Raw genomic sequence first — 11,668 nt, 5'->3', positions numbered from 1 at the left:
ATGGCGGGCAGGGCCGGCCGCGGGCTGCCCGGGGTGTCCCCACGCGTGTCCCCGGTCTCCACGCTGGCGCTGGACATGGACAACCTGGCGGGGCTGGGCAGGTCAGGGGGGCTGGGGGGCTTCGGGGCGATCGTGGGGGTGCGGGGGGTCTGAGATGCGGGACACGGGCTGCCCCACGCGCGGCTCGGGGATGGGATCCTGCGCGGGGGGGGGTGTTGGATTGTTTTGGGGACCTCCCGTCTCCTCCCGGGGAGGGGGCGAGGGGCACCCCGAGGCTCTGACCCCCACCCCCCAATCGCCCACAGCCACTGGGACACCCCGAAGAGGCGGGTGCTTCGTCCGGGGCTGCGGTCCCCCGTGTCCTCCCCGCAGCCGGGGGCCTCGGACCTTTCCCGGGACCCCCCCCGGGATCTTCCCCGGGATTCCGTCTCCTCCGAGTCCTCGGATGCGGGTGAGTGATGGGCGCTGTCCCCCCACAACACCCCCCGGGAGCTGGGCAGGTCCTGGCACTTGGGGGTTCAGGAGGTTCCTACATGTGGGGAGGGGGCTTGGGAGGGGGGATTGAGGTGTGGGGGAACTCTTTGAGAGGCCCACGGGAGCTGGGACCCCCCCGAGTCATCCCGCCGGGGGGTGTGTCATGGGCAAAGCCCCCCCGCGCCCCCCCTTCCCCCCCGCGGGGGTCGGGGTGACCTGGGTGGGACAGCCCGGCCCGAACTGGTGGTCCCAGTGCTGGACTGGTGTCCCCCCCGCCCCGTGTCCCCGCAGGTTTGGGGCTGGACTCGCCCCCCGCTCAGGACCCCGCGGCACTGGACGATGTGTGAGTGTGTCCCCCCCCCCGTGTGACCCCCCCGGGAGGTCCCCACTGCCCTGTCCCGGCCTTGCTGGGGGGCCGTGACCCCCCAGATCAAATCAAATCTCCTCCTGCGAGGTGACAAAGCCCCTGGTGGGGGGTGTTGGTGACCCCGGTGGCTTCAGCAGCTCCCGACAGATGTGGCAGAAGGGGACAGATGGGGACGCCGGCTCGGCCGCGGGGCCGGGGGACTCGGCGTGGGGGCCCATCTGGCCCCCCGCCAGCGGCCCCAACGTTCCCGGAGTTCCCGGTGGCCGCAGCATTTCCAGCCAGCATTTCCATACAGCTGGAGCCGCCCGCGGGGCTTTGTCTGGGCACGGAGGGAGGGGCGCCGGGACCACCCCGGCGCTGCCCCCGCTCCCAGCCCGGGATGGGGTTCCTTGGCCCAGGACTGAGGTGCCCGTGGTCAGGACTGGGGTCCCCCCGGCCGATATTGGGGTCCCTTGACCCGGGATGGGGGTCCCCGTGATCAGAACTGAGGTCACCCCCAGCCCGGGATTGGGGTCCCTTAGCCCGGGATTGGGGTCTCCAAGATGGGATTGGGGTGCCCCAGCACAGGACTGGGGTTCCTCCCCTGGCCCAGGATTGGCGTTCCCTGGGGGGGTGGGGACCATCCCCAGGGCCTCTGGGCTGCTGGGGTGGGACATGGGGTGTCACCCCCCACCCCAACCCCGGCTGTCCTTGTCCCCACAGCTTCGAGGGGGCGACCCTGGAGCCTGAGAGGGGACAGAGAGCGTGAGTGAGGGGCTCTGCCCCCAGGCTGGCCCTGGTCCCAGACCCCAAAGCCACACTGGCCCCACGCTGGCCCCATGCCCAGTTCATCCCCATCGCCGTTCCCAGCCTGTCCCTGTCCCTCTCCCCAGACCCCAGAGCCACACTGTCCCTGTCCCCAGGCTGTCCCTGTCCCTTTGTCCCCATGCTGTCCCTGTCCCCAGACTGTCCCCGTGCCCTTCCCGGGATCGGGATCATCCCATCAGTGTTTCCTCCAATCCTGGAGGAATTCCTGAGCTGGGACAGCCCCGGGGGGGTCTCATCCCACTGTGGGGACGGAGGGGGGGGGCCGTGCCAGGGGTTGGGACCCCCCTAATCCAGGGACCTTCTCCGGCTGCATCCTTTCCTCTCCCTGCTCCTGCAGCCGCGGGATCCGGCGGATCCGCTCCCTGCCGGTGAGTCCCGCCGGGCTGGGAGGGGTTAATGAGGTCGGGGGGGGCTGCACGGCCCTTCCTGACCCCCCCCGTGTCCCCCAGCCCCGAATCCTGGCAGGCGGTGCCCCCCTCAGGGACATCTCACATGGCACCGAGTTCAACGGCCGGGGAGACCCCCGGGACCAGGTTAGGGGGGCGGGGGGGATGGGAAGGGGCTGGGGGGCTGGGAAGGGGCAGGGGGACCCCGGGATGAGGTGAGGGGGGCAGTGAGGCCGGGGGGAGTTGGGGAAGGAGAGGGACCCCAGGATGAGCAGGGGAGGGGGTGGCAAGAAAGGGGCAAAGGGGTTGGGGAAGGGGTGGGGGGTTGGAGGCTTGGGGGTCTCACCCCGCGTGTTCCCCCCTCAAGAGGGGTTTGTCCTCAAGAAGCCACAGCGGCTGGTGAGGGGTCTGGGAGGGTCAGGGGGCACTGGAGGGGGTCCTGCAGCCTGGGAGGGACTGGGGGGAGTGTGGGGTGGTCATGGGGTGGGGGTGGGGGTTCGGGGGCCGCTGGGGGTCGTTTGTGCTGCTGGGGGTCGAGGAGGGCACTGGGGGTGATAGAGGGCTGGGGGCTCTGGGGAGCACGGCAGGGGGTGGCTCGGAGGGGCACTGGGAGGGTGGTCCTGGGGCTGGGGGAGTCGGGGAGGCATTGGAGGTGTCCTACTCCCCTCCCCTGTGCCCCCGACACCTGCAGTGTGGGGGGCTGGGGGGGGGCCGGGGGGTCGGTCCTGAGCCCTCTGGGTCGTGTCCCCCCCCTGCCCCAGTTTGACCCCCCCAGGAAGAAATGCGGCTTTGGAAGCGAGCAGGAGGAGGGGGAGGGATTCATGGACATCCTACTGGAGGGACAGGAAGGTGGGGGGTCCTTCATCTGGGGGGTGATGGACCCGGGGGGTCCGTCCCTTTTGGGTGGGGAGACACCCTGGCTGTGGGATCCAGCCCTTTCTGGGGCAGGAGATGTATCCTGGATGTGGGATCCATCCTTTTTGGGGGGTGGGGTACACCCGGGGTGTAGGGTCCATCCCTTTTGGGGTGGGGTGGGGGATCCTGGGAGTGGCATTTTTTGGGGGGAGGGAATGGTTCCTGGATGTGAGATCCATCCTTTTTTTGGCGGGGGGGACACACACCCTGAGTGTGGGATCCATCCCGTTTGAGGGGAGGGAAGGACCCTGGGCACGGGATCCACCCTTTGGGGAGGGGCGGGGGGTCCCTTCCCTGGCGAGAGGGGTCGGGTTGGGCAGCACCGGGTGTGTCCCCTCCCCTTCACCCCCCGTGTTCCCCGCAGGGTGCTGTCCCGGTGTCGCTGGGGATGGAGAACCTGCTGCGGGCGCCGCTGCTCCGGGGGGAGCCCGGGGGGGCTCCGGAGCCCTCGGGATCCCGGGCATCCCCCCCGGGCTGCTGGAGCCTGAGGAGGCCGGAGCGGCCCCGGCGGGACAGGGACGGGGACAGGGACAGGGACAGGGGACCCCGCCGGGCGGGCCAAGCGCAGGCGGAGCAGCATCGCAGGGACCAGCGGGGAGGGCGCGGCAGAGCCGGTGCGTGACGGGGAGCCCCGGGGGGGTCCCTGGGGGGGCTGGGCTGTGCCCTGACAGAGCCCCCACTGACCTGGGATGTCCCCCTGACTCCAGGGGTGTCCTCTGATTCCAGGGGTGTCCCCACTGACTTGAGGGGGGAGTTCCCCTGACCCCAGGGGTGTCCCCCTTGACTCCGGGAGTGTCCCTGCTGAATTTGGGGGGTGTCCTCCCTGACTCTGGGGGTGTCCCCGTCCCTCTGACTTTGGGGGGTGTCCCTGCTGAGCCCAGGGGTGTCCCCCCTGACCCTGGGGATGTCCCCATGACACTGAGAATCCCTCTGACTTTGAAGGGTATCTCCCAGCTCTGGGGATGACCCTGCTGACCCCAGGGTGTCCCTCGACTTTCGGGGTGTCCTCCTGACCCCGGGGTCCCCCTCTCCCCTGGGGGTGTCCCCTGACCCCGGTGTCCCCCTGTCCCCTGGGTGTGTCCCCCTGACCTCGGTGTCCCCCTGTCCCCTGACCACGGTGTCCCCTGACCCCGGTGTCCCCCTGTCCCCTGACCACGGTGTCCCCTGACCCCGGTGTCCCCCTGTCCCCTGGGGGTGTCCCCTGACCCCGGTGTCCCCCTGTCCCCTGGGGGTGTCCCCTGACCCTGGTGTCCCCCTGTCCCCACAGCCGGTGCGGCTCCAGCGCTCGCTGTCCCTGTGCCACGAGGCCCTGGAGCAGCTGCTGGCCAAGGACGACCAGGAGCTCATCGGGGACTTCTCCAAGGTGGGACCACCCAGACGGGGCAGCTCTGCCCCCCCTCCCCAAATCAGGGCCCCTCGGCAGGGCCCGGCCCTGGTTTGGGGACATGAGGACCCCCCCCGGGAGCTGAGCTGGTGTGTGCGGGGTCACCCCTGGGGGTCCCCCGGGACAGGGGTGACCCCCGTGTCCCCCCCAGGCCCACCTGCTGCAGACGGTGCAGGGGAAGCACCAGGACCTGAAGTACATCTCCCCCGAAATGGTAACGGGGGGCAGCCCTCCCACCCCCGTGTCCCCCCGTGTCCCCCCGTGCCCCCCGGTGACAGCTGCCCCCACAGATGGTGGCTGTGCTGACGGGGCAGTTCCACAGTGCCCTGGAGCGGTGCCTGGTCGTGGACTGCAGGTACCCCTACGAGTACGAGGGGGGGCACATCCAGGTGAGCTCTGGGGCTGGGAGCTGGGGGGGGACACACTGCAGGTACCCCTGGGAGGACAAGGGTGGGGAACAGCCAGGTGAGAACTGGGGGGGTGGGACAGCCCAAACATCAGAGGGTATAAACCTGCCCCCTCAAAGGGTGAAGTCCCCCCACAGGAGCTGAGCAGCCCCCCAAGGTGTTGAGCCCCACCAGACGAAGGGCACTGCTGCCCCAGGGATGGGGACGGGACACACACTGGGGGCAGGGGCTGAGCCCCCAAACTGTAATGGGGGTGCTGGGGAGGAGTCCTGAGCCCCCCTCGATGGACGGGGTGTCCTGGGGAGGGGTCTGAAGGCGCTGCCCCCGCCCCAGGGCGCGGTGAACCTGCCCCTGGAGCGGGACGTGGAGCGGTTCCTGCTGGAAAACCCCCCCGGCCCCCCCCCGGAGGCCCGGCAGGAGGGTCATCCTGGTCTTCCACTGCGAGTTCTCCTCGGAGCGGGGGCCCCGCATGTGAGTGGGGGTTTCGGGGGTAGGGGCTGTCGCGGGGGTCCCCGAGCCCCCCAGCCCCCAACGCTGTGGTGCGGCAGGTGCCGGTTCGTGCGGGCGCGGGACCGGGCACAGAACCCGTACCCGGCTCTGCGATACCCCGAGCTCTACGTGCTCCAGGGCGGCTACCGGGAGTTCTTCCGCCGCTTCAGGGTGAGCCCCCAAATTCGGCACCCTCGGCGGGCGGGGGCGGGGTTGGAGGGAGAGGGAGAGGGAGGAAACCCCCTCCTCAGTTGGGGAAAGGGGAAGGAAGCTCTGAGCATCCTCCGGGGGGCGGGGGGCTGCGGGGCTGGGAGGGGTTTGGGGGGACTGGGAGGGAGGATGAGGATGCCCTGTGGGTGCTCTCCAGACCCACTGTGACCCCCCGGGACTGCACCCCCTCCCCACTCTGGGGGGTTGGAAAGGGGGGGCTCATCCTCCGCGGGAGTGTTACCCCGTGGGTTGTGGGGCTGGGCTGGGGTTTTGGGGGTGCTGGGGGGGTGGACACTGGGGGTGCTGACAGTGCTGGGGGTCCCCAGAGCCACTGCGACCCCCAGGGCTACCGGCCCATGGACCACCAGGACTTCCGGGAGCACCTGCGCAGGTTCCGCCGCCGGAGCCGCACCTGGACGGGCGGGGGCGCGGGGGGCTCGGCCACCGCCTCCGCGACCTCTGAGGGCTGGGACGGGACCCTTCGGACCCCCCACACCCACCCCAGGGCACCCTCCGACCCCCAAACCCCGGCTGTCCCCAAACGTCCCCTGCCACGAGCCCTGAACAGCGTCACTGACCCTCAGGGTGTGTGGGGTTTCCCTTTCCCCACCCTTTCCCCGCCCTTTCTTTCTCCCCACCCCTCCCTTTTTCTCCCTGTGTTTTCCCATTTTTGCCTCCCAGGAGCGCTGGGAGCCCCGAGAGAGGGGAAAAGCACCTAAAGCCCTTCCACGGCCATGGGAGACCAGGGGATCCCCGGAGAGAGGGGACACCCAGGGGGGCTTGCTCGAGTTACCCCCGGGCTTGTTTGGGGGTTATTTTTAGTTGTTTAGGCGTTATTTTTAGTTGTTTGGACATTATTTTTAATTGTCTGGGGGTTCTTCGCCCCTCCCTGTGTTGTTTAAAGCAGTTTGTTCTCAACCAGCCTTGGCTCGTCTGGGGGGCTGGTTAATTTGGGGGGACCCAAATGTGACTGGGGGGGTGAGTACCCCCCCACTGGGGGCTGTGGGGGTGGGTACCCCCCTTTCTGAGGGGTGCCCCCAAAGGTCCCCAAGGGGGATGAGGAGACCGGGGGGGACCCCAGCGTGTCCCTGGGGGGACAGAGCTCACTCCCCTTGGTGCAGGAGGACGAGAGACAGCACGGGGAGGGGCGGAGGGAGCAGTTTAATCAGAGCCAGAAATAGGGGGTCGGCGGGGGGGCTCCGGGATCCGGGAGGGGTCCAGGACACTGGGCACAAGAACAAGGTCGTGGCACTGCCTGGGAGACCCCCCTGCTTGGGGGTGAACCCCTGGATGTGGGGGGGTTGAATTCCTGGGTGGAGGGGATGAGTCCTCTGGATGGGGGGTTGAGACTCCTGGTTCGGGGAACTGATCCCTCCTGGCTGGGGAGGAATCACCCCATTGGATGGGGAGGGGATTGAGACCCCTGGTTGTGGGACAGATGAGTCCCCTGCATGGGGGGGATGAACTCCACTGGATAGGGGCGGGCTGAGCCCCCTGTCTGGGGGGCTGAGTCCCCTGAATGGGGAGGATCATCCCCCTGGATGGGGAGGGTTGATCTCCTTGGATGGGAAAGGGCTGAGGCCCCCTGGATAGAGGGGATTATCCTGCTGGATCGGGGATGCTGAGCCCCCCTGGTTGAAGGGGATGATCCCACTGGATGGAGGGGCTGAGCCCCCCTGGTTGGGAAGGATCACTCCCCTGGGTGGGGGTGCTGAGACCCCCTGGACAAAGGGGATCACTCCCCTGGGTGGGGGTGCTGAGCCCCCTGGATAAAGGGGATCACTCCCCTGGGTGGGGGTGCTGAGCCCCCCGGGCTCACGCAGCTCAGACACGGGGTTTGTGTCCCAGCCTTGCCCCCCCAGCCCCACGGGCTCAGGGCGCCCGCAGCTCCCTCTCGCAGATCCAGGGGAAGCTGAAGTTGCAGTTGTGGTCGTTCCAGAGCCCGTTGCCCACCGGGTGGATCTGGGCACAGCCCTCGGCCCCCCAGTGCCCGTGGTCGGTGTTGTCCGGCTGCCCCACGGCCCAGAAACTGCGGGGATGGGGGAAATGGGGTCAGCGGGGGAGGGGGCGGCAGTTGTGACCCCCCGGACCCCAAATGCCGCTCACCTGTTGGAGGGCGAGTAGGGGGTCCCGTCCACCCAGCGCCAGGAGCCCCCGGGCCCGTGGCCGACAGCCCGATCCAGTAAGTGCCACCCCGGGACTGGCGGGCCAGGTACGCCTGGGGGACAGGGACGGGCTGAGGGGGGCAGGGATGGTCTGAGGGAAGCACAGGGGTGGGCTGGGGGACAGGGGCGGGTGGGAGAGGTAGGAGAGGATGTGGGAAGGGGCTGTGGGCGGGGGGGACAAGTAGGAGGGTTGTGGACGGGTAGCAGGTGGGGTGGGCGGGGGGATGCTCAGGTGGGGGCACAAGCAGGTAAAAGTGCTCAGGCAGGAGGGGTCCCAGGAAGAAAGATGGCCAGGAGAGAGGGTAGGGCAGGCAGGAGGGGGCACAGGAGCGGGCAGGGCAGGACAGGACAGGAGGAGCCGCGGCTTGGTCCTGCCCCCTCACCTGCTCCTCGGGGTTGGTGACCGATGCCAGGTGGGCGTGAGTGGCCACACACGAGGCCTCGGCCGCTGCCCAGGGCCGGCCCTCCGCTGAGAACAGGTAAATCTTCCCGGCGTGGTAGTGCCAGCCCAGTGCCAGCCCCTGCAGCCACCGCCCTGCGGGACAGCGCGGGGACAGGGTCACCCCCGTCCCCAACCCGTCACCCCCTGCCACCCCACTTGTCACCCCCCCATCACCCACCGAGCTGGTCCTGCCGCCTCCGTGCCGCCGCCGGGGTCTCTCCTGGGCTCCGGGGACCTGCCGGGGGTCAGGGACAGGAGCGGAGGGGGGCGGGCTGGGGCCGGGGGCTGCAGGGAAGGGCTGGGCCAGGGGCTGGGGACAGGGACTGTGGGCTGGGGACAGGCTGGGATAGGGTACAAGAGCTGCGGGGTCAGGGGACAGGGGCTGCGGGCAGGGACGGGGCAGGGTTGGAGAAGGGGGGCTGCGGGCGGGAGGTGGGCACGGGGGTCGGGGACAGGGCTCGGGGGTCCCCGGACCAGCCCGGGGGTCGCACTTACCGTCGGGGTCGGGCATCAGGAGGTCCGCGGTCGCTGCCAGCTCTGCCCGCACCGCCCGCAGCTCCGCCCGCCCCTGCACGTCTGGGGAGGGGGGGGAGATGTCACGGGACCCCCGACCCCTGCCCATGGACCCCGGACCCTCCTGGGTCCTGCCCACGGCCCCTGCCCACACTCCCTGCCCTCCCAGCCCCCTGCCCCGCCCTGGGGTGCCCCGGTGTCACTCACAGAGGGTGCCCAGCGCTGCCAGCGCAGCCCCCAGCACCAGCAGCACCGCCGTGCCCAGCGCCCAGGGGCACAGGGGGCACCCCCGCGGGGCAGGGGTCTCCCCTCGGGCCCGGGGGGGCCCGTAGCTCAGCTCCAGGGTCTCGTACAGGTCGGTGCCCGTGGCCATGGCACCGGGAGCCGCTTCCTGCCCGCTGCCCACCCAGGAACGGGAACCGCCGCCCGCGGCCGGTTCCTGCCATCCCTCAGCGTCACAAGTGTCCCCACGCCCCGAGGGGACAGCCAAGGCACGGGGGGCCAGGACCCCTACCCGGCGGTCAACCCCTGTCCCTGACCGTGTCCCCATCCTTCTCCCTGTCCCTGGCACTACACTTATCCCGCTCACTGTCCCCATCCTCGACCCCGTCCCTGACTCTGTCCCTGTCCTCGATCCTGTGCCAGTCCCTCATCCCGATCCCATCCCCGACTCTGTCCCCATCCTTGTCCCACTGATTCTCTCCCTGTCCCTGGACTTGTCCCTGTCCCTGATCCTATTCCTGCCCTCGTCCCAGTCCCTGAGCCCATCTCTGTCCCTGTCACTGTCCTTGACTCTGTCACTGCCCCTGTCCCTGTTCCTGACCCCATCCCTGTCCCTGTTCCCATCCCCATCCCTGAAGTTTCACCCCCAAACACAATTTACTTTTCCCACCCTCAGACACAGAAATTCCGGGGGAACCCCTGAATCCCGGGGGGGACCCAGCTCCCTGATGCTGGGGGAGGGACACACACCAGCCCTCGTCCTCCCCATCCCTGGGGGATCCAGCTTCTTGTGGAATCCTGGAATGGTTTGGGTTAGAGGGACCTTAAATCCCATCCAGTGCCACCCCCTGCCATGGGCAGGGACACCTCCCACTATCCCAGCTTGCTCCAAGTCCAGTCCAGACTGGGCACTTCCAGGGATGGGGAATCCTTCCCCACTCAGCACCCTTAGGGCTCTACTGGACCCCGCTGCATTTCCAGTCCTTAGGGATGGGAATCCCCGGAACGGAATCCCAGGGAATATTCATGACGTCAAGCCCATCAGAATTCCGGGATCATCTGCATGATGCTCGTAGTCAAATCCGTAATCCTGGAGTGGTTTGGATTGGGATGGACCATCAAGCTCATGGACTTGGACCCCCAGTGCCGTAGAATTCCCGGGGTCCCTGGATTCCCACCGAACTGCACGGGAAGTTTTGCAGGATGCAGCCCCATCCCAGCTCCCTGAGGGGCTCCCGGAGCCGCCAGACCCTCGGGATTGTGCAAGGGGTGAGTCAGGGAGGATGTTCCCCAATATCCGTCCCCGGGGATGGCGGGGGGAGGGAAACAGGAACAGGAAAGGGTCGGGAAGGGGGAAGGAAACGAGATTGCACAAGGGCTGAATCACAGCCCCGGGGGGAACGGGACCGCAGGGATCAGCCACAGCCCCACAGCCACGGGACCCCCAGGAACCCACACACCCCGGCTGGGGGGGCTGTGCCCGGTTCTGGGGTGTCTGTGGGAGGGTCTGGTTTCTCTCAGCCCAGTTTTGGGGTGTCTGTGCCCAGCCGTGGGGCATCTGCTCAGTGCCAGTGCCCAGTTTTGGGTTCTTGTGCCCAGTTTGGGGTGCCCCCACCTGTTTCTGGTGTGCCTGTACCCAATTCTGCTGTGTCTGTGCCCAGTTTGGTGTGTCTAGTCCCATTTCTGGGGTGTCTGTGCCCACTCTTGCAGTGTCTGTGCCCGGTTTTGGGGTGTCTATGCCCAATTTGGGATGACCGGTCCCAATTCTTGGGTGTATTTTCCCATTTCTGGGGTGTCAGTGCCCAGTTTGGGGTGTGTTCACCCATTTCTGGGTTGTATTTTCCCATTTCTGGTGTTTCTGTGCTCAGTTATGGGGTGTCAGGGACTGGTTTTTGGGTGTCAGTGCCCAGTTTTGGGGTGTCTGTGGCCATTCATGGGGTGTCAGGGACCGGTTTTTGGGTGTCAGTGCCCAGTTATGGGGTGTCTGTGCCCACTCATGGGGTGTCAGGGACTGTTTTTGGGGTGTCAGTGCCCAGTTTTGGGGTGCCTGTGCCCAGTTTTGGGGTGTCTGCACCCTTTACTGGGGTGTCTGTGCCCACTCTTGCAGTGTCTGTGCCCAGTTTTGGGATCTCTGTGCCCGATTTGGGGTGGCTGGTCCCAGTTCTGGGGTGTCTGCTCCTGTTTCTGGGGTGTCGGTGCCCGGTTTGGATCCCCCTCCCTCACCCCCCGTTCCCTTCCCAAGATGGCGGCGGCCGCGCTGCCCACACCCAAAATGGCGCCGGCCCCGCCCACATCCAAGATGGCGCCGGCCCTGCCCGGCTCTGCCCACAGCAAGATGACGTCACGGCCGCGGGGCGCCCCCTGGCGGCCGGGCTGGGGCTGCTGGTGGGGGGACACAGGGCCGGGACGGGGGGGACACTGGGGACACTGTCCCCTCGGGGACACGGCCGGGCCCCTCTGGGGGGGGAGCTGGGACTCTTCTGCTGCCCCCAAATCTGTCCCCCAGCCCTCCCGGAGCCCGGATGGCCCCGATCCCAGCCCCCTCCCCAGCGCAATTCGAGGGGGGGCACAGGGGTCCCTTTGGGTGCCCACGCGTGCTCCACCCCCCAAATGCAGCTCTGGGGTCCGTTTGTGCCCCCCGGCTGCTCCAGCAACCCCCCCAGCCTGGGGGAGCCCCCCATCCCTGTGCCCCCCCGCCTCCATTAGGGTCCATTAGCGGCTGGAACGGCTCCCCAGGGACGCTCCCGCGGGAATCCCGCCGGGAACTGGGAATGAACGAGGGGGGGCAGAGAGCGGGGGTTCCTCTGGGAACATCGCCAGGGGCAGGGCTGGGGGGCTGGGGGTGGGGAAACGGATGGATGCAGGGACACGGGGATGGAGGGATGGG

General features: G+C 68.4%; 2 protein-coding genes across 2 annotated transcripts; one reads left to right on the top strand and one right to left on the bottom strand.

Moving 5' to 3' along the window:
• CDC25B (cell division cycle 25B) lies at positions 1 to 6,158 on the top strand. Its single transcript, XM_050321502.1, is given in 17 exon segments — positions 1 to 101; positions 306 to 451; positions 766 to 817; positions 1,544 to 1,585; positions 1,986 to 2,016; positions 2,098 to 2,181; positions 2,796 to 2,906; positions 3,314 to 3,409; positions 3,513 to 3,563; positions 4,217 to 4,312; positions 4,485 to 4,547; positions 4,624 to 4,722; positions 5,074 to 5,130; positions 5,132 to 5,211; positions 5,289 to 5,400; positions 5,766 to 6,024; positions 6,121 to 6,158. Coding segments are annotated over 17 exon segments (1,518 nt in total).
• A 384-nt stretch (positions 6,159 to 6,542) lies between these two features.
• Positions 6,543 to 8,932, bottom strand: LOC126643244 (C-type lectin domain family 4 member F-like). The gene is made up of 7 exons (XM_050321501.1): positions 8,767 to 8,932; positions 8,542 to 8,622; positions 8,225 to 8,281; positions 7,988 to 8,139; positions 7,546 to 7,657; positions 7,259 to 7,468; positions 6,543 to 6,550 (listed from the first exon to the last, which is right to left on the bottom strand). Exons 1-7 carry the CDS (start codon positions 8,930 to 8,932, stop codon positions 6,543 to 6,545), a joined length of 786 nt encoding a protein of 261 aa, XP_050177458.1.
• Between the last annotated feature and the right edge of the window lie 2,736 nt (positions 8,933 to 11,668).

The sequence above is a fragment of the Myiozetetes cayanensis genome, unplaced genomic scaffold (assembly GCF_022539395.1).
Source record: "Myiozetetes cayanensis isolate MyiCay16 unplaced genomic scaffold, myiCay2020 scf26, whole genome shotgun sequence".
In the NCBI taxonomy this organism is placed as follows: domain Eukaryota; kingdom Metazoa; phylum Chordata; class Aves; order Passeriformes; family Tyrannidae; genus Myiozetetes; species Myiozetetes cayanensis.
This window is presented reverse-complemented; position numbering and strand designations above follow the sequence as displayed.